The 22,033-nt window shown below is 32.1% G+C and overlaps 1 protein-coding gene across 50 annotated transcripts in view; it reads right to left on the reverse strand.

Annotated features, from left to right (window-relative positions):
- mtd (TLD domain-containing protein mustard) overlaps positions 1-22,033 on the reverse strand; it is a 450,874-nt gene that overhangs the window by 6,821 nt on the left and 422,020 nt on the right. Inside the window, exon 1 of one of the 50 annotated variants that reach the window (XM_073990925.1) lies at positions 20,528-21,253. The exons of the other annotated variants lie outside the window; for them this stretch is intronic. Within the exon in view, the coding sequence (XP_073847026.1) occupies positions 20,528-20,575 (48 nt within the window). The 5' untranslated portion in view covers positions 20,576-21,253. Of the gene's footprint in view, positions 1-20,527; positions 21,254-22,033 lie in introns of those variants that run through there. 50 annotated transcript variants of the gene reach the window in all.

Here is a 22,033-nt window from a genome sequence, read left to right on the forward strand (position 1 = left end):
AGTATCACAACAACAATTAGCTAACACAATATAAAAATAAAGAATAAAGACCATTTAATAATATAACACAAATAAAAAATATATTAAAGAAAGGTATTCAAAAGTACAGGTGTTTTTAAATATCAATTAAACATTAAATCATAAAGAAAAAAGGTTACATTATCCTAAATAGGAAATGAACCCAGTTTCTTGGGGATACACATGTGTGCTTAATCTACAATCTCTAAGGTGTGTTAAAATAAAACAACAATGAAAAATTCAATTTAAATGGTGCTCCATAGTAAAACTTGGAAGAACAAATCTAGGGTTGGTGGATTTCGGTGTTTTTTTGTACGGGGTTGAGGGGTAGTTGTTCATAATAGTGTAGTTGTTTTGGTTGGCTGGCACACATAACACATACAAGATGGACAAGCAATCTCAAATTTAGCTAATTGAAACCGAAAAAATAAATAAATCTAAATATAGAACAAAAAAAAAAAACAAAGCTTTGTGTATGAATAGTTTTGTAAATATTATACGGATTTTGTTTTTGAAACCATGTGTTTTGTGTGTGTTAACCAAATAAGCTACAACAACTTAAAAGAAGAAGTAAATAGGATTTGTGCTCCATAATATACACGATATAATTTAAAATTGCATATTTTGAAATTTTTATAATACAATAGCCTTTAAATTGTAAAAAAGTTATTTACAAGGAATGTCATGGGGATGAATGGCTGCTGATGTTTTTGTAAAAATGTTAATATTTCAAATGACAATGATGAATGGGTTGATTTAATTTATTTTCTATAATAAATAAATTGTCTTAAATCTCTTGCATTAACTTGTTTACTTGCTTGTGTTTGACACAATCGAAATGCTTCTATAAAACTGACTGACCAATCAGCCACGTGTTCTATAACTGTTACCAATAATTATGGCATTACTTGTTTCTTCTTGTTTGGTCATGGGAATAGTTAATACCAAAGTAAGTGTATGTATTTATTTATATAATTTAATAAGTTCTACAAAACGTAGATAACTGGCTTTCGCTTCAGTATATGTTTTGTTATTGTTTATTGCCTTTATTTTTTCACGTTTCTACGTTTTTCTTATTTTATTTCATGTAATGGCTAATTAATAATTAATTTTGTTTGTTAATAAATTGTGCCAATATTTGCATTTTTTCTATTATAAACAAAAATGCAAAAAAACAATGCTAACAAAAAACGTGTTCAGAATGTACGCAGCATTTGATGTTATTCGGGGAAATAACCATTAAAAGTACAATAACAATAAGCAGAGAAAGGTGCAAACAGTTGTCTGTTTTTTGAAAAACTTTTGCGCTAAATAGGTTTGTAGGGAAATTCGGTTAATGTTCTTTGTATTCTAGGACGAAATTTGTGGAAATTGCAGTTCAACATTATTGTTAAAGTGCAGATTAAGGACGGACAGATGATCTGTGGAAGTTTTTACAGAAGCTACTCCTTGTGGTCCTGTTTACAGACCTTGCCTCCTGACATAATTGTCCAAAAGCACTAAATAATGAGGTTACCCACTGAACTGACTGGTGGGTGCGATATGTATCGAAAGGAATGTCTGTCCATTCCTTCAGGTATCTCCTTCGCAACACTTTTGACCTTTAATGTTTTTGTCGGCAAGTTCGTACGTCCAAAAAGGGCCACAAAGTTCTAAAACCCCTTGAGTATATAATTTTTGGACAAAAAAAGATTTTGAAGTGTAGCCGGTATTCGATCTGTCCATAGAAGAAAATTTCAATTCACACATGTGAGGGTATATCTCTGTCGGCAAACCGACTGATACTTTCTTTTTTTAATTTCTCCTTGGAGTCGCAATGAAGGTCCTGGATCATTTCATTATTTGCAGTTAATCTTCGTCTTAAACGCCAAAAATTTATATCATCCGATTATGTATTCAGAAGAGCAGTTCTCATTTCAATGAATGCAGTTGGATTCTAGTCCCAGAATGTCATTTGGATAAGGGGCATTTATTTCACTACAATAACGGCAGCGTCGTTCTACTTTTAGGGCAGTGAAAGCAAAACCTGGACAAAAAATTGGTACATAAACAAATGTTTAGATCTTTTTATAATTCCCGTATTGAAAATTGTAAGATATATTTTGATGGTATGCGCAATGGAAGTGATATTTGAAACACCGTGGGTTTATTAAATCCAGCTATATGCCAACTAACTATAACTCATTTTAAAGTTACATTTTTAAATGTCGTTTTATTTCACTTTTTCCAATATTCATTTCAAATTTAAAAACATAAAATTCCAACTTTGAATATTTTTCTCAAATTTACTTTAACATTTTTTGCGTTCAAACATTTTCTCAATTCGATTAAATATTCTCAACACTTCACAACCACTTGACCTTCTACATTATGTTTTTATTGTTCGGTTTTCTTTTCTTCTCGAAACTTACACTTTTTCTGCGTAAATGATGTTCACGGTAACGCGCCAAGCGCTCCAAACGTCTTTCAAAAAATGTATTCTTAACCATTTTGTTAACTGATTGTGATTTGAATGAAACGTAATGATGACAATTTCAAATATTTATAGCAAAGCGAAAGCAACCGTTAAAATACACATACTACTGTAAATAATAAATTTAACAGATTACGGGTTAGTATTTACCCGGCGGTGGGACCCTACTCGAAACGTAGTAGCAAAATCAAAATAAGAGTATATTGTCTTTGGTGGTATCTATCTCAACAATCAGCTTGCAAAGATAAGGTGCCAGGGGACACTGACCAGTTTTGAACAAGGTGACTAGGTTGTTGAGTGCAAAAAATAAAATGTTTAATTATTGCCGTCTAACAATCAATAGATTGATAATTAGGCTTGGGTTGTCTCATCATATTGTTTCCTTGCTAGCTTTGGCCAATGTTCAAATAAAATGTTTAATAATTCTATTTGGCGTCATCAACAATGATAACAGCAGAATTTCAGATTTGTTTATTATTTTGGTAGCAGTGATTTTGTTTTTTTTATGTCAAAAATCAAATTTGTGTCGCATTAATGACTAATGCCTGGCTTCAAATTTCCCTGTATTTTTAAATTTCCATTTGTTACCAGGAGAATAAGTACACGAGGTAAGTTAGAATAATCATAAAATCATTTTCTTTTTCTAAACAACGGTTATTGCCTTAACGAAACAAAAGTATAGTAAATGCTAAAAATCACGTTTGCCTTTTTTGCCAACTAGAGAAAACAACCTTGAGAGGGGTGCGGCTCGTACTTTGACAGTAGTGGGAACAACAAATGTTTTTCTTTTTTTTTTTTGATAATTTTATATAGTACATATGTATGTGTCTTTAAATATAATGACGAAACATTTATATTTAGTTATAAAATTTAAAAAAATGTGAAAATGTGTTTTTATCTCTAATCTATACCGCAATATGGCGATGCAAGCACATTTTTGGTTTATATTTTATACATAGTAATTAAGTAGAACTACTGAAAATGCTAATGTGTATTCGAATAATCGGATATATTTTAGAAATATGTATGTATGTTTCAGATATTTAAGTATCTCTTGTCACACCCCCTGCGTACGCCTCTGAATGTATGTATACAATAATTAGATTAACTTAAAACTCATACGTCAAATTCAATATTTGCAAATTAGCACTATCTTGTCATGTCTGTAGGGAGTTTTTGACCAATAGATAGTATTTATATATCAATGTGTTTGTATGAATGTCAATTTGTTAAAAAAAAATGTTTAACAATAGAAATCAAATTAGCTGTAGTATTTCTTCAGATATAGATTTTAGTCCAAAGGTAATAGGAAAAAAATTATTTGAAACCTAGCACAGAGGGGAAATGTATATTAAAAGTTGATTAAACTCCTGAAAAGCTCATTTATACTCCTATTGATATAATATTTTGCACAAATCATATCTTCGGTCCAAAGACTATTTCTGTAGAAAATAATGAACATCGGTCCAGATTTGGATATATCTCCCATGTATATTAGCATCCGATATGAGGTAAATAATGCACTAAGAGCGCAATATAAGTCCGATCAAGCTGAAAATTGGTACATCCATTCAGAACTAGCCTTGGTGACAGTGTGTGTTTATATAGTCATATATATATCCATTCGATTTGTTATTTCTACTTGAATTATTCCAATTTTATATGAGGAAAAAACCCGTGATTTTTCGGAATGGCGCAAACTTATATCAAAAGTTATGATACATTCAGATAAAAAGGAGCCCCGGTTATAAGACAGACCAAAAATTAGTGTTGGCAAACGTTGTCAAAATATTATTTTTTTTTAAATTGTTTTACATAAATTATTCCTATTTTATTTCAGAAAAAGACGTGATTTTTCGGAATGGCGTAAACTTATATCAAAAGTTATGATACATTCTGATAAATAAGACCCCCGCTTATTAGACAGACCAAAAATTAGTGTTTGCAAACGTTGCCAAAATATTTTTTTATTTTTTTTTTATAGTTTTACATAAATTATTCAAATTTTATTTCAGAAAAAGACGTGGTTTTTTCGGAATAGCGCAAACTTATATCAAAAGTTATGATACATTCTGATAAAAAAGAGCCCCGGTTTAAGACAGACCAAAAATGAGCGTTGGCTAACGTTGCCAAAATATTTTTTATTTTTTTTTAATTATTTTACATAAATTTTCCAATTTTATTTCAGAAAAAGGCGTGATTTTTCGGAATGGCGCAATCATATATCAAAAGTTATGATACATTCTGATAAATAAGACCCATGGTTATTCGACAGACCAAAAATTTGTGTTGGCAAACGTTGCCAATGTTAATGCCAATTTTGTTAATGTCTTTGTTAATACTTCCATATTTAAATATTTCAATGGTTTCAGTTGATAAAAATTAGATTTTTCAAAATGGCGCAAATATGCGCAAAATATTATGATTGCATCTGATGTTGGGGACTTAGGCGCATAAATCACCAAAAGTAATTATGGACCACAAATGTTCGCATCATGCACTTTTTCACTTTTGAAATTTAAGTTTTCATAAAATATACATACATATGCATGAAAGAAGAAACGTACCACCACTATTAAAGAGTGATGATCCAAATACAATTTGGAATTTTTATAAGCTTATCTTGTACGGAGAATATACAAAAGCAAAAAACCATGAAAAATGTAAATTTTCGCGAAAATATTTTTATTTTATTGTTCACTTAATTTTATAGTATTCGGACATGTACTTTTTTCCTTTCAATATGACTGAGTTCAATCGGCTACAGCGTTGGATTGGTTAACCGCAGAAAGTTCCGGATGGTCATATCGAATGGGGAAAAGGGTCAGGTCAACTTCATTTCATTAAAAATATCCGTTTCGTGGATTACCGCAACATATTTTGCAAATTTTTTGTTTTTTATTTTTTATTTTATAACAAAATTTTGGAAATTCATGCATTCTTTTTTGTCTGTGCATGTCTGTGCAAGAATGATCTCGCTGCTTATAGGGATTTACACTCTGGCTTGCTTGTAGAGATCTCTAAGCAACTGCTTATATAAAGTAACGAACAAAATGTCACAACTCCGCGTGGACTGCATCGAAACATGAAGTGAAATCACGACTCTAAATGGCACAACTTCCAAATTTGTTTACTGGGAAATTATGTTACTGCTTTTATGGATCTACAAACTGTTTTTGCTATAAGGGTTCTCTAAACAACTACTTATGAAATGTAATGAACGGAGTGCATTTTTCACGACTCTATCCATTTGGACTGCATCCAGGCATACAGTGAAAACACGATTCTACATTGCACAATATCAAATGTCAGTGAAAACACGATTCTACATTGCACAACATCAAATGTTGTTGTTGGGATTTCTAGAGTTGTGCCAACCTAGTTGAATTGAACGAACGATCTAGTTCACTACGTAGGTCAAATCATCCACATCTTTTGTATGAAAAAAAACTGCGTATATTTAATTTCATAAGTTAGTTTGTATGATATAACGTATACTTTTTGGAACCAGGACAGTGAACTAGGAACTAGATTGCCCAACTCTAGTGATTTAAAATACATGGTATGTTCCTTTACTTTAAAAATGTATGTTACTTTACTTTAAAAATGCGACAAAAAATGGTAAAATTTGCTCTTATAAAAATGTTATGCTTGTGGAGAATTTTCACAGCTACAAAATGTTCTTTGTGCCCATTTGCATAGGACTCGCGGTTTCCAAGCAAAATCGTGAAAACCTTAAGAACCCCTAAAAATGTGAACTTAAATCGCGATTTATTTGAAAATCCTTCCGGCGATTTTTTTTATTTCTTGATATTTCTTATCTATGAGCATTCTAGTTTCAGAATCTGCAGAAACTTCCAAGGTGTAAGCACCTTCCATTTAAAATTAGTTAAGGCGCACCGTGTCTAGACACACTATAAGGTTAGTTATCTCAAACATTCGTACTTTTTTTACTCAATATACATTCCTTAAAAGTAATTCATTGCATTTTTCAAATTTTTTGATCAATTTAATTGAAGTGGTGGACCCACCTTAACTGTGAAAATACTGATAAAATGATTATATCTCAATACTTGTTTAAAAAGTGGACCTTAAAATGTACTTAAACATATTCATTTAAGCAGCACGTGCAAATAAATAAACGACATACGTAGGTAGGTATGTATGTATGTCAAGGTTTAAAATATAGTGCAAATGCTTTTAATTTTTTTAGATGTCACTACATCTGCTTCACTCTTCCAATACAATGGCAATTATTGTTTATTTAAAACGATCAAGCGAACGAACGAACAAATCAATAACACATGTTTGCTGTTGTTGTGGGGGTTTTTTGAAGGAGAAATTCCGTCCGTTAAATAAATGCTTTAAATTATTTTATAAATTTAATTATAACAATTTAATAAGACGATGAAATTGTTATCATTGAAAAATAATAAGGAAAAAATTAAAAAAAAAAGTTTGTTAACGTTCAAAGTTTAAATTTCTTCGATCACTTTAGACAGATAGACGTCATTACTAGACAATGTTTAAAAAAAGTATGACGGGCATTTTCGTTCAAGACGGACAGATTGACTGACTTAAATGGACGTTTAGTTTTGTGAGACCAGATGGGGAGACGTACGTTCGTTCGTTCAAACACGGATGTTGGAAATTACGGGTCTATAGTCTAGAAAAATATTTTTCGTGACATTACATGACTTCCTTTTTGTTGTTAGTTGGCTGGCTTTTGCCATAATTTATTGTTTAATTTTCCTGGCGCCATTTTTGAATGATTGTGGCTGGCGGCGGCGGCTTATCTCACTTCATGCTGCGCGCTTAGTTACAAACACAAATTGCGTCTAGTGTTTTGTATTGGTTTTTTCTATATTTTGTTAATAATAATGTATAAAAATAACGTTGACTTTGAATATAAAAATAATGAAAAAACGTTTAAAATAACATGAACTATTACAATGTACTCCATGTAATTTGTTGTTGTTGCTGGCCGATTAACAAAATGTATATAAACAAACGTGTTATTTGTAATTAAATATTCTAGGCGCAAGAGTACGGAATAAATTATTTTGTCAAAAGTGGAAGTTTCTAAAAAAAATAATAAATTGATGTTTCAATTTAATATGAACAAACAATTCTAATGATTTTTTTATTTATTAAGATACCTCATGCAATGTCAGTCATATACAAAAAATAGTGGTATTATAACATAAACTGTGGAATAAAATGAGAATTAAAAGACGAATCAGAATCAGAATCTTTTAAATATATGTCAAAGTCGCCACGAAATGTAAGATAGCAGAAACCACATAACCCTAAAAAAATAAAACTAATTTACACATGCACTTAAAACCAGTATTTGGGGCAAATACATAATAATTAAAAAAATTATTAAAAAAAATGACAGTAAGGAAAGGATCAAAGTCGGACGGGGCCGACTATATGATAACCTACACCACTGCAAATATGTAAAATATATATTGGAAACATATATTAATCTGAACTGATTTCGATATAGTATGGTACACATATTATTGGACCAAATTCCGCCACACATTCCAAATTTCATCAAAATTGGACAGATATAGGGTGTTTAGTGCAGCAAATAAGTGATATCGGGCGAAAATATATATGGGAGCTATATCCAAATCTGAACCGATTTCGATGTAATTTGGTACATTTGTTTTTAGAACGAATTCAGTCACACATTCCAAATTTCATCGAAATCAGACATACATATATAGCGTGTTTGGTAAGGCAAATACTTGAAAGAAGCCGAAAATACATATATATGGGAGCTATATCCAAATCTGAACCGATTTTCACGAAAAGCAATAGCGTTCTTCCTATGCAATGTAGAATTGTGATTTCACTGCACGGAGTAAACATACTCCGTTCGTAACATTTTATAAACAGTTGATTAGAGATCCCTACAAGGAAGCCAATTTGTAAATACCTACATCGACAGCGACATCATTCTCCAAAGACAGAAAAGAGTGCAAAAGTTTCTAAAATGTTGTTTTAACATAAAAAATGCAAACTAAGTCGGAAGTCACACTACACCATTTTCACATGTAATTCGAAGAATTTCAGTTGTACTTTGATTATTTCATTTGGAATTCTCAAATTACAAGTGAAATGTAATTTGAGAATTCCAATTGAATTTCGAGATATTTCATTTGTAATTTGAGAATTCCATTTGAAATTCGAATTATTTCATTTGTAATTTGAATTTTTTCATTTGTAATTCGAATTATTTCATTTGTAATTCCAATTTTTCTATTTGTAATTTGAATGTTTATATTTGTAAATCGAAAATTTTCATTTGGAATTTCAAATGAAAAAAAATCAAATCAAAATGGAACAATTCGAATTACAAATGAAATAATTCAAATCGCAAATGAAAAATTCAAATTAGAAATGAAATAATTCGAAATTCAATTGGAATTCTCAAATTACAAATGAAATAATTCGAAATTCAATTGGAATTCTCAAATTACAAGTGAAATGTTTCGAATTACAACTGAAATTATTCGAATTACATGTGAAAATGGTGTAGAATGGTTTCGTGAAACTAATTGTGTTAATTTAGAACCTAAGAACGACTACCTTAACACAATTAGTTTCACGAAACCACTCTAGGGTGACCTTCGACTAAAGTTGGACTGCATCCTAGCCGCAACTCTCTTGTAAAATTCATTAGTCATTTCATAAACCAGTAAGGAAAGGATTAAAGTCGGGCGGGGCCGACTATATGATACCCTACACCACTGTGAATATGTAAAATATAAATCGGAACTATATACAGATCTTAACCGATTTTGATATAATTTGGCACATTTATTTCCAGACCGAATTCAGTCACACATTCCATATATCATTGATATCGGACTTATATATCGTGTTTGGAGCAGAAAATACACGAAATCGTCCGAAAATATATATGGGAGCTATATCCAAATCGGAACCGATTTCGATATAATTTGGCACACTTATTTTTAGACCGAATTCATTCCAAATTTCATCAAAATCGGACGTATATAGCGTGTTTGGTGCAGCAAATACGTGAAATCGGGCGAACATATATATGGGAGCTATATCCAAATCTGAACAGATTTCGATATAATTTGGCTCATTTATTTCTAGACTGAATTCAGTCACACATTCCAAATTTCATCGAAATCGGACATATATAGCGTGTTTGGTGCAGCAAATACGTGAAATCGGGCGAAAATATATATGGGGGCTATATCCAAATCCGAACCGATTTTCACCAAAAGCATTAGCGTTCTTCCTATGGCTAAAAAAGTTGTAGTCCCCAATTTTCAGCTGAATCGGACAAAAAATTCGACCTGTATGTTGCGAACAAAAATACATGGACAGACGGACAGACAGACACGCATAAATCGACTCAGAAAGTGATTATATGTATATCCCCAAAAGGAACTGTGGGTATATTTCGTTTCCTTTTGTATGTTACATACAAATGCACAAAGACATAATACCCCTAACCACTGTGTGGTGTAGGGTATAAAAATGGAATGCATGGATGCAAACATTTTGCTGGGGATTCATGACTATTAACGTAGAAAAAACCTCACATTGGGATGAGAGATTTTGGGGGTTATTCTGAATGAAAAAATCCCGTGAGTTTTGTCTCACTGCCGTTTCGACTTAAAGGAGGAAGTGAGAAAACTCACGGGGAGTTTTCATGCAGAATAACCCCCATTCAGTTTTACTATATTTTAGTAGATGACGTTGTTAGTTTAAGGCTATGTTTGCATCATTTTCACAATAACAAATATTAATGCTACGTTTACATCACTTTAGAGTCATGTTAACCATAACTTCACATTCATTGGTTCTTTTCTTCTTTCACGTTTTCACTGTAGGCATCTTTAACAGAAAAACTGAACTTAATAATGACTTTTTTTAAACATCAAAACCAGTTTTTAAAGTCTTCTTCTTCTTCGTATACTCGGAAATGTTCATTAACAATAATGATGATGAGTCAAGTTTCTAGATACTTTTGACGTAGTCTGCACAGAAAAATGAATACAGTGTATACACATTAATGGCCTAGAACACTATCGAACAAAAACTATACAGAAATATGTTATTCGCATTTATTAGTTGTGCAGAAAAGTCAGTAGAAGAAATGTGTAAAACATTTATACAATGACAAATAATTTTGCTTGAAAACTTGAAAACATTGCTAAACCTCGGGCATTTCAAAGTTTTTACATCACCAACATAGGTAAATCAAGTTGTTATGTCCCTGAAAACATTGCGGGCATAACTCCTAACAAATTTTGGGAGCTATCTCCGAATGTATTAGACGTTCCAAAACAAGTTTTGAGTTATATCCATAGAATTTAGTTCGAGCACCATAGCATAGCATCACGTTGCTATAGAAGTGACTACTATGAGTTCTATGTATAACAAGAATTCATATAAATCTCTATATTAAGTTATTATGTATTGAATGTAGGAATATTGAACAGTTTTTAATTGAGGTTTGATTTCAAAAGTTTTCTATATACAAATTTCATTTTCAAGAAATCAGTATGTACTTTATTGCTAAATACACGTTTTTTTAAGGTGCACATCAAATTACCGACAAAACAAATCCGATGGATGACATTACGCGGCATTCAAGTATCAATGAGTAACAAGCGGAGAAATTCAATATTTACCACCATTAAATTGGATGGAATGAATGTATCGGTAGTCAACCGTATCATTTATCATCGCCAATCAATAGACTATATAATAACACAAATCTATATAAGAATGAATTTTTTCAGTAGTTTTGAAAATATGTGTGATGTATAGTATTTTTAAAAATATCCTCTTACATGGTTGTTTAAACACACATAAAGTAGTTTGTTTATTTGCTTCTTCAATTGGTATTCCTTCCAGTAGATCAACTTGTCATTAAGTGGAAATAATCAGTTTGTAATGTCTTGGCATTTGACCACTTGACTTTCGCTAAATAAACAAATTGAAAGAATAAACCTTCTTATCACATACATATGCATATACATATGCATTAAGAGCGATAAAGTAAACAATTGTCGTAATTTTCCATTCGACATGTTGCAGTTAGTTGCATTATGAAGATGCACATAGAGAGATTACAATCATTCTTCACAGTCGTGAATTTCCATTCAATTCAAAAAGATTATTACAAGTTGTTATAAAATCATCATAATAGCCCAATCATAAATCACGGTTCAATTGCCCCTCTCTTATCAACTGACGATAATCGATTGGTTTTACAAATCACAGTTTTACAACACAGAATTTTATGCCAAAGTAAATGCGTTTTTAATTTAAAAAAACGCCATAGAATTTGATAAGAGTCTTAAGTAGATTATTTAGCCAATTTTGTTCCAATACATTCAGACGATCAAATCAAATTAATCATATGAATAAGTTTACTAACTTGATTTGTTGCTAAATGGCTACAAGGTTATTGTCCTAGTGTGAACACAACATAGGAATGAAGACTATTGGGCATAAATTACCTTGTGTGAATCACCCTATCCACGTCTTGTTTTATTTAAGCTCTCCATGCAAAATATCCGTGGAAGACACTTTTCTTGTCAGAGAATTCCGCCAATGGCGAATTATTTGGAAAAAATATGGGGGGTTATTCTGAACGAAAATTCCCCGTGGGTTTTGTCTTTCTTCCGTTTCAACTTAAGGGAGAAAGTGAAAAAAACTCACGGGGAATTTACGTTCAGAATAACTTCCAATATGTGAATGTGGCATCAGTGATGAGACTTTTTCCTACCTAGTGTCTAATTATTTTTTGAGCAAAAAATAATAGCGCATTTACATCAAGTGAGTTTTAATAAATGGCGAATTTAAAAGTACGTTTAGACTTACGAAATCCACTGGATCTCAAATTTCGATTCCATAGCGTATATGTCAAATAAAATCGAGTGGATTTAAAACTAGAATTTATTTGTCATATAAGCTATGAAATTGATATTTTAAATTGAGTTGATTTATAAATCTAAAAGTGTTCATTTCCCAGAAAAAAAATGGAAGTTGTGCAATGTAGAGTGGGGAATTCACTGCATGTTTCGATGCAGACCACACCGAGACGTGAAAAATGCACTCCGTTCGTTACATTTTATAAGCAGCGATACGGTTCTTCCAGTGACAAAAAAAAAGTAGATTTTGTTATAAATTAAAAAATACAAAATAAATTTGCGAACATTTTTGCCGTAATTCAGGAGAAGGAAATAATTAACGGAGTGAAGTTGGAGTCCAAGTAGAAATACCCAGCAAAAATACTCATTAAAAATTGGCGTACTTTCTCATTATTTTAACACGGGCATGTCATAGGGAGTAAGTACTTATTTTTGGCACTTAAAAGTAAATAAATAAGTACTTAAATAAGTAGTTACGACTTGAAGTAACCAGGGAGTAACTACTTATTTATCTACTTTTTAATGGCAAAAAATAAGTACTTACTCCCTATGACATGCCCGTGTTAAAATAATGAGAAAGTAGGCCAATTTGTAATGAGTATTTTTGCTGGGTATGAACTGATTATGGTTAGACATTACAAATAAACCTTTTTGGATGATGAAGAAAAATTAAATATAAAATGGAAAGCGGAGGAAGTAAACTAAGTTGTGATTGAATTTAATCGAGACTTTTTATAATTTGTGTTATGTAACAAAGTTCTTAATTTCACACAAAAAATAATTCGTCTGCCACAAAAACAACATCCTAATACACCTGAAGATCGGATTTACCACCCGTGAAACGTAGTGTAATGGTTGGATGCGTGGGACTTCGGTAGACTCCTAATTTTTCAATGTATCTCTAAAGGCCTAACAGCTCAACTCGAAAGAGAATTAATTAAATATCACTATAAATGGCCTTCGCCTTAATAAGGCAAAAATAAAAAATAATTTCAGCATGAGCCAGGCTGGGATTCGAACCTGGGTCTCCGACAACTGAGTGTCAAGGTTGCCGGCGTCTTAGCGTTCTAAGCCACCATCAACTTGTCAAAACTTTAGTAGACAATAATTGATGATCAAAAAAAAAAAAAAATAAAATCTTCTGATATAGAAGAGCAATTACTAATGATGTAGGAATAAAACTTACCATAGTATTTGTGAACATTGAAAAATGGGATTACCAAAGCAGGACTATAGGAAAAGTTTGGAGTTTCAATTAACTGACATAATTTCGCATATACATTTATCTAATGAAGTTCGATATATATACCAGTTACCAAGCTTTGCCTTCGTCTGCCACAAAAACAACATTCTAATACACCTGAAGATCGGATTTACCACCCGTGAAACGTAGTGTAATGGTTGGATGCGTGGGACTTCGGTAGACTCCTAATTTTTCAATGTATCTCTAAAGGCCTAACAGCTCAACTCGAAAGAGAATTAATTAAATAATTGAATTTTATTTATTCTGGGATATTTTGCAATGACTTGCATTTTGGACGGATGAAAAACGCATTCCACAGAGTGCCAGTAAATTCAATTCAAAGTACTACATCAAAATACAAGATGTGGATTCAAAATGGACAGCATCCGGGTCACGTGCTGTGGAAGCAAATTGCGCGCTCTTTTGTCAAATTCTTTGGTGAATTCATAGAAAAAGATGTAGTATAACGGCATTTGTACGAGTGATTAAACTTCAAACTCCTAAAACAACTTTTTACGTGGGCGTGTAAATCGTGCTTTTAGTACGTTTACATATAACTGGATTAAGAAAAGTCAATTGCGTATACGACAAATAAAACCTCATAAAGAAGGTTAACCCAGCAAAAAGCTCTAATGTAAACAAGGCCTTATTCAAGATCAAAAAATAACATTTAACAAATACGACGAAGTTTGACACTGACGCTCTTGAGATACGGCAATCCTAAAACTCCCTTTACTTTCTTTTGGAGTATCGTTCCCTTTCTCTGTGTCTTTTTATTCATAATAGGGGAAAGGAGGGTTTGCTTCGTTTCAACCACTTAACATACTTTTTGAAACTACCCACTTAATGTAATTGATTTGACAATTGAATTGATTTAATTTGATTATCTTAATACAAATAAAATATTAAGTTATTGATTTAAATAATGAAAAATATATATCAGAATTATAGATCCAAAAATATATATATATATTTTTTGTTTATTTAAAGAAAATGGCGCTACACATCCCTTTTTATTATCATCTTATCAAAGTGAACATTTAAAATCAAATCAAGTTGTTGTTTATTATTATTTGGATTAATACGCCATAGAAAATTTAAAAGCAAAACAAAAGATTAGAGTTTCAGGTGAAAGTTGTTGAATACTAAAATAATTTTTTTAAATTTCATATAATTAAAAAGAACCTCAATTCTCACAAATATTTCTTTTTTCTTTTTAAATTAACTGTCAACACTTTCTATCTATTAAATGCTTGAACAATTTTCAATTTGCAACACCATATCATAGCTTGTTAAGAAAATGACAGCTGTCTATAAATAGATGACACTTGATGAAAGCTGTTTAGTCTTATTAAGAGAAATACGAGGATTGATAGAAAAGTTACAAAGTTTTGTTTTTGTTTCTTTTTATCTTTAAAACTTGGGCATTTTGAGAAAAGATGTGGTTGTAGCAAAGCTTATCATTTATATTATAAATTGCATTGTTTTCATAAACTTAGTATTTTAAGTGTTATGATATATAAAATATTTAGCATTTAGTACGCACTTTCAACACAACAAATTTTTGTTCGATTTGCATTCGAGCTTTGAAGGGTTAATGCTGTTTTATTATTTGTTAATCATGTGATAGAGCTGATGATTTCACATTAATAATTAAGGTTATCTATGAACACATACAATGAAGTTCAAACAATTTCGTAATTACATAAAAAGATATTGAAGTCACTTATTGATCGAATCTATTCATAATAAAAATCCTCATGTAATGATTGAAACATACAATGAACTCTAGACAATTTGGCAATTACAAAAAAGAAAGACTGAAACCACTTATTGATCGAATCTATTCATAAAAAAATCCTCGAATAATGAAAGTATATGATTGGTGAACAAAAACGTTTTGTAATATAGATAAATTTCACATTATCATTGTCACCATCAAAATTGCACCTCAAACAATTGTAGTCTATAAACACATATTGCATTTTAGGGTCAATTTTCAGTTTATTTAATGCGATTTCTAAAAAAGCAAGCAAACAAAAATATTTGCACGGTTGTGGATGATGATGACAAAGAAAACGATACGTTGTAATATGAAATTCGTCAACAACGACAATAAATAATAATTAACAACGAAAAAAAATATCAACCTAATTTAACAATAGGTTCATTGAGTGTCACACACAAGTACAACAACTGAAAGTGAAATTCGTCGTCACGGAAATAAAATGAAATTATGGTGAAAATAGCGGCTCCGCTTTTTTTCGTCTATACAAAACGACATTTTATCGAGTCACGTTTTTGTTGTTGTGTGCTGAATTTATTCGAAAAACACTAACAAAACAAAACACTAAATTGCAATAACAATGTTTATAAAAAAATAAGAAAAAAAAAACAATAAATAAATACAAATGTTTGTTGGATTTTAAGGTTAAATTCAATATTTTCAATAAAGTTATTGTTATAAAAACATGAGACTTGTCGAAAAAGAAGGAATCATCATTAATTAAATCCTTTTTTAATTGAGTAATAGTACGTTTATATATAACCGCATTTAATAAATCCACTGGACTTCAAATGTCAATTCCCTTGCGTATACGTGAAATAAATTCTCATAAAGAAGGTTAACAAAAACTCTAATAGCGCTTAACGATTTAAATTATAAAGTTTAATATTAACGAGGGTGCAAGTGTAACTTCTTTGGCTGCATGTCGTTAACGAGGCACGCGTTTCACTAAGACCCTGTTTACATCAAATAGGTTTAAAAGAAATTATGAATCATACATTTACATCAAACAGGTTGCAATAAAATTCGTCCTTCAAGTTATCAATTCCATTGAGCATCTGTCAAATTAATGGCGTATTTGCCACAAATAGTCACCACTAGAGTAAGTCGATGGTTTCATTGAAACTTTTAGGTATTCTTAGCTCGAGTTCCCCACTACAGCAACTTCATGATATTACTCCACTGTGGAACTTGATTTGGGAACCCTTGTTTTCATGAAATGTTAATGTTACTGTATATTTTCCTCGATAATCACTAACAAGTTTTCAGTCATATAATAGCTGTCATAGTTGTCAAAATATCGAGTAAAAAGAAAATTAAAAATTCACTTTAAAATTCTATCTTGGTTTAAAACTTTTCTGTAAATTTTTAAACATTTCCTGGCTTCGTTTTCGTTTCAGTCTAAATATAAATCAGTATATGTTTGGTAAATCATGGTATCAAACCATTTAGCACCTTGAATCATGATACATCAATCTATAAAGTTGTACGAAAAAAGTTGTTATTAATTCCAGCAAAATTCTATTTAATTTTAATGGTAAACAATAGACAAAAGCAAAGAAAAGAATGAACAAAAAATATGCAATTGAATACAAATACATACGTTCTAAACTTCCGTATAATGAAAGGGAGAAGCTTATTTTTAATAACAATATAAACAAGAATACGTTTAGTTTTGTCATTCTTTAAATTAGCAAAACAAGAAACGAAGTAGTGAGTCACGAACATGAATTATTTTTTCGGCTAATATGCAGAGTAGAGAAACCTAATTACAGCAATCGATAAACGATTATATGAACAGAAAAAGGGGACAATTTTTTAATATTTAGAATTTATATTAATTGAAAAAATTAATTATGATGTCTCAACTACAAAATATTTCTTTTTAATTAGTGTAATTTACTATAATTTTCTACATAGAGCAGTAAAGATCTAATTTGTTGAATATGTTTAATGACTTATTCAATTTGCCACAATTTGTTGCGAAATTTCATGCTCAGTCAGCTGCGCTGATGCATCTACCTTGATTATTGTGCCATGTTTGAAATCAACAAAAAAAATCAGTTTAAACCCGTGTGGTTTGTTTCGGAATTACGCGAAATCGTTTGGATTTTGAAGTATAAGTGTAAACTTGCGTATAATCAAAAGTCGGCCTACATTTCCCTGGCTGATAAATAACCCTAGGTTTACAAAGCGGGAAAACACTTGAGATAGGCTGACTTCCGAAAGCGACAACTTAAATCCACTAGATTTGCTAAATCAAGCATGGTCTAAACGCACAAAGAAAAAAATTTAAGGCTAACTTCCGAAACGTCAGTTGCTTTGTATTCGTGCATGAAACTAGGGGTTCTTTAGATCGAGTTCCCCACTACTGAATTTTCATAAAATTACTCTAGTGTGGAACTCGATCTAAGAACCCCACGAATAGAAAGCAACTGACGTTTCGGAAGTCAGCCTTAAATTTTTTTCTTTGTGTTCTTACAGTTCGTTTAGACCATGCTTGATTTAGCAAATCTAGTGGATTTAAGTTGTCACTTTCATACAATATATATCAAATAAATCGAGATAATGCACTCAATCATCGTATAAGTGTATACTCTAAACTAAGCTTTAGGTTCCTCACAGTTTTTCCAAAGCAGTTACATTTCCAACTATAGAAGACAGATAATACTACTTTTTGACAACTATAGGGGTACACACCATCAGTTTTGACTGTCGATTATTGCTTAAATATGGGTTGCTTGCCAATGTAGCCGTTCATTGTTGACAGTCATCATGCAACCACAAATGTTTGTATAGTTTAACACCAATTGATATTTCCGAAAAATAGACAGTCAAAACTAATGGTATGTACGAGTACCCCGTTTATCATCGATAGTCGTGCTATCGATAGATTGCCAGCTCACACTTCCGAGCTGCGTTGTTTCAGTAATTGCTCATACATTGCAAAAGTATTTTAAAATGCACACCGGTGCAAAACCTACCTAATGCCATCAGTTTCTATCTAATGCTTATTTTGTGTGTATTCCGCGTTTCAAATGTGCAACAGTGACGTTTTGGAATGCAATACTGCGCATTAATTCTGTATCACTGCGATATGGAATAGGATGCTTATAGGCCGCGGCACGTACGGTCCGTTGTGCGACGCGTTGCGCGTTGAGAACAACAACAACATGAAAAATGTGTAAGTGATGCCAAGTTTGTTCTTGAAGTTTTCATGTGGTTGTTGTAACGCAACGCTCAACGCGCCGTATGTGCAGCGGCCTTAAGACATTTACAGAGCAACTGACATGTCGGAAGTCAGTCGGTGTACTTCGATTACTTATTGGTCGAAGTGAAGTAAAGGAAATTCTTAATGGAGTGAAGTTGAGAGTCCATTTCTAAAGGCCTCGGTATCTTGATTAACTTATTTGTGGTAATAGACTAAAAGGCAAAGGACAAACTAGTTCGAATTTGGCCTGACCGTTCAATGCCATGCTGCTTATGAACACATGAGGCCATAAATCTAAACTTCACTTGGATGATGAAGCAAAATCAGTTGAGCTTGTATTAAATGGAAAGCGGAGAAGTAAACTCAGTTGATTTCAATTTACATACGCTCTTTATATGATTTAGTTTAACAAAATACTAGAAATAAATGAATTGCATTTACATATGCTTTTGTGTCATAAAAATTAACAGTCAGCTGGTGTTTGCTTGTATATCCACAAGCAACACATACACACCTCAAGTTATTTAGAATAAATTTGCAGCATCTTTAAGCTGTTTAAAAGCACATATAACCTGATTTTGCAAATCCAGATTGAAATTGGCAAAGGACTACAATACCCCGTTTGCACTTAACCGGATTAACCCAGTGGGTTTGGGTTTCAAATGTCAACTCCATTTTGTAAACGTCAAATAAATCCTCATAACGAAGATTAACCCGGCAAAAAGCTCTAGTGCAAACGCCGTTTAACCCGGAAAAAATCTCTAATGTAAACATGGCGTAGGTCTTTAAATTCAATCCATAGGAAAAAGCGTGTTAAGGAAGAAAATGGAATGCGTCCTAGTCGCGCGTTCTCTTGGTAAAATTGAAAACACATGCAACGTTTTCGTAAAGTTTTGTGGCATTTCTGGTAGAAGAATGAATATTAATTGAACTTGGCAGCACTTTGTCTTTTATGCATCTACCAGAAATGACACAAAACTTTACTCAAACGTTGGATGTGTTTCAGCTTAGGCGGTCGGCACATACGGTCCGTTCATTTCCGCGTTACAACAACCACATGAAAATTTCAAGAACAAACTTGGCATCATTTACACATTTTCCATGTGGTTGTTATTTTTGACGCGTGACGCGACTCACAACTGAACGTATATACCGAGTCCTTTAAAATTATGGGTGTTATTCTAAATGAAAATTCCCTGTGAGTTATGTCTCCCTGCCGTTTTAACTTAACGAGAAAGTAAGAAAACTCACGGGGCGTTTTCGTTCAGGATGTAAAAAGATGCAGAGCTGCGGTACTCTACTAGAGATGAAACTGCATGTTTGTATGCAAACTTTCAGCTGGGTTTATACAGTTGAACAACTCAATGTAAACGTGGCTTTAGCCTACAAACTATTGCATCCCATGGGTGTTATTCTAAATGAAAATTCCCCGTGAGTTATGTCTCTCTGCCGTTTTAACTTAGCGAGAAAGTAAGAAAACTCACGCGTTTTCGTTCAGGATGTAAAAAGATGCAGAGCTGCGGTACTCTACTAGAGATTAAACTGCATGTTTGTATGCAAACTTTCAGCTGGGTTTATATAGTTGAACAACTCAATGTAAACGTGGCTTTATTTAGCCTACAAACAATTGCATCCCATTAAAATGCACAATAACTAAATTTCGTAATCCATAGTTGTTTCTTGAAAAATCAATACAACATCGAATTTCTATGAAATTTTGTACCATGTGAAAGATAATAAAAACAGAAAACAGAAAAATCGTGATTTGAAAATAGTGTATAGCACATTTACATAGACACCTATCACTGTATGTATGTGGGGAATTTATTGTATATTTAATCAATAATTTGCTCTTTACCTCACATTCCATGGCGGGGTTTAATAATAATTCACACATATTTTTCATGCAGATCTCTTTGTTTAAAATATTAACACTTCTCAAAGACTCACGACTTTCAATTGGAAAAAATTGATTCTTTTTATTATTTTCTTTTTTGTTTTGTTATTGCAGCAGCAATTACACACTTGAACTCCCCAAATGAGGCCAGTTTTTAAATTTATATTTAAAAATAAATGTTGACGATTTGCACGGTTAATTATGCCCCGGCAGACAATATGATAAATTTCACCAATATGTGACAACTTTGTTGGTTGGCTGGTTGTCTTACTGACAAAGGGTGGTTGAGTTTATGACCGATTATTGATTTTAAACGTAAACGTGCAATTGGTAGTTTGTATCTCTACAAGAATGAGCAAGAACAAGGCGTGTTCACTTTTTAGTTGCAAGTGATGAAATGATGAACCGACCGGTATGTCACAATTAAAATTTATTAAAAATATTTATAAACAACCAAACAAACTTGTTAAGAATTTATTAAAAACAAAACAAAAACACGTCTGTTAAGTTTTGCGTTTGCCAACATACTGCTGCTTGACTGGTTGGTTGGTTGTGAGCTGTGGTTAGAGGAGGTTGGTTGCCTGCCTGTCAGTGATGTCTGTCTCTCTACTTTATATGACGAAAAGTGAACGAACAGCAGACAAATACAACACAATAAGAGTGAGTTGTTTGTTGTTGCCCGTGACTGCATGTTGTACATCATCACCATCGTGGTTAAACACCATCTACATGCCACAGCCCCGTACATTGTTGTTGTTTTAATGCAAATATTTATACCGGTTTGGTTTTCCTTCTCAGTTTATAGAAAAATCGAGAGCCAGACTTAATGAGAATTTTTTCCAAATGAGTGACTGTATATATAAATCACATTGAGAGGCACACAACACGTTTTGTTGGGTTTTTGCGTATTCCAAGGTATCCCCCTTGACAGCCAGTATGGCATTTTTACCTACTACCTAACATAGTATTGGTTTGTTTGATTGAATTACCGGCTGGCTACCCAAGCAGGGGATTGATAGGTAGGTGGTGGGCTATGGTTTTACCACCACTCCAGTAGCTGATGATTAATGAGTTGGCATAGAATTAAGATGCATTTGTTTTGGTTTTTTCACTGACGTTTATTTTAGCAAACAAAAGAGGTGCAATAACCTCAATTTTACATGTCGTTTAAATACCAGTTAACACTGTCACATTTGTAATCGAAAACAATAACATCAAACAGGTATTTGGAAATAACTTTTTATCAAATGTAATGTCAAATAAAAACGTTATTTTGTAAAATATTGACTGAACCGGATTTTACTTTCAGAAATTCTTTTGACCTACATACATCCATTTACACAAGACAAATTCACTTAAAACGCTACGCTGGGGTTTTGACAACTAATAGTATATAAAATCAATTGTCTTGTCCTTTGTAAACTCAGGGTTAGGTTATGTGGACATACATACATGTTTTATAAAACG

This window comes from Musca autumnalis, unplaced genomic scaffold, assembly GCF_047663935.1.
Source record: "Musca autumnalis isolate F117 unplaced genomic scaffold, ASM4766393v1 scaffold_1, whole genome shotgun sequence".
NCBI classification, from domain to species: Eukaryota; Metazoa; Arthropoda; class Insecta; order Diptera; family Muscidae; genus Musca; species Musca autumnalis.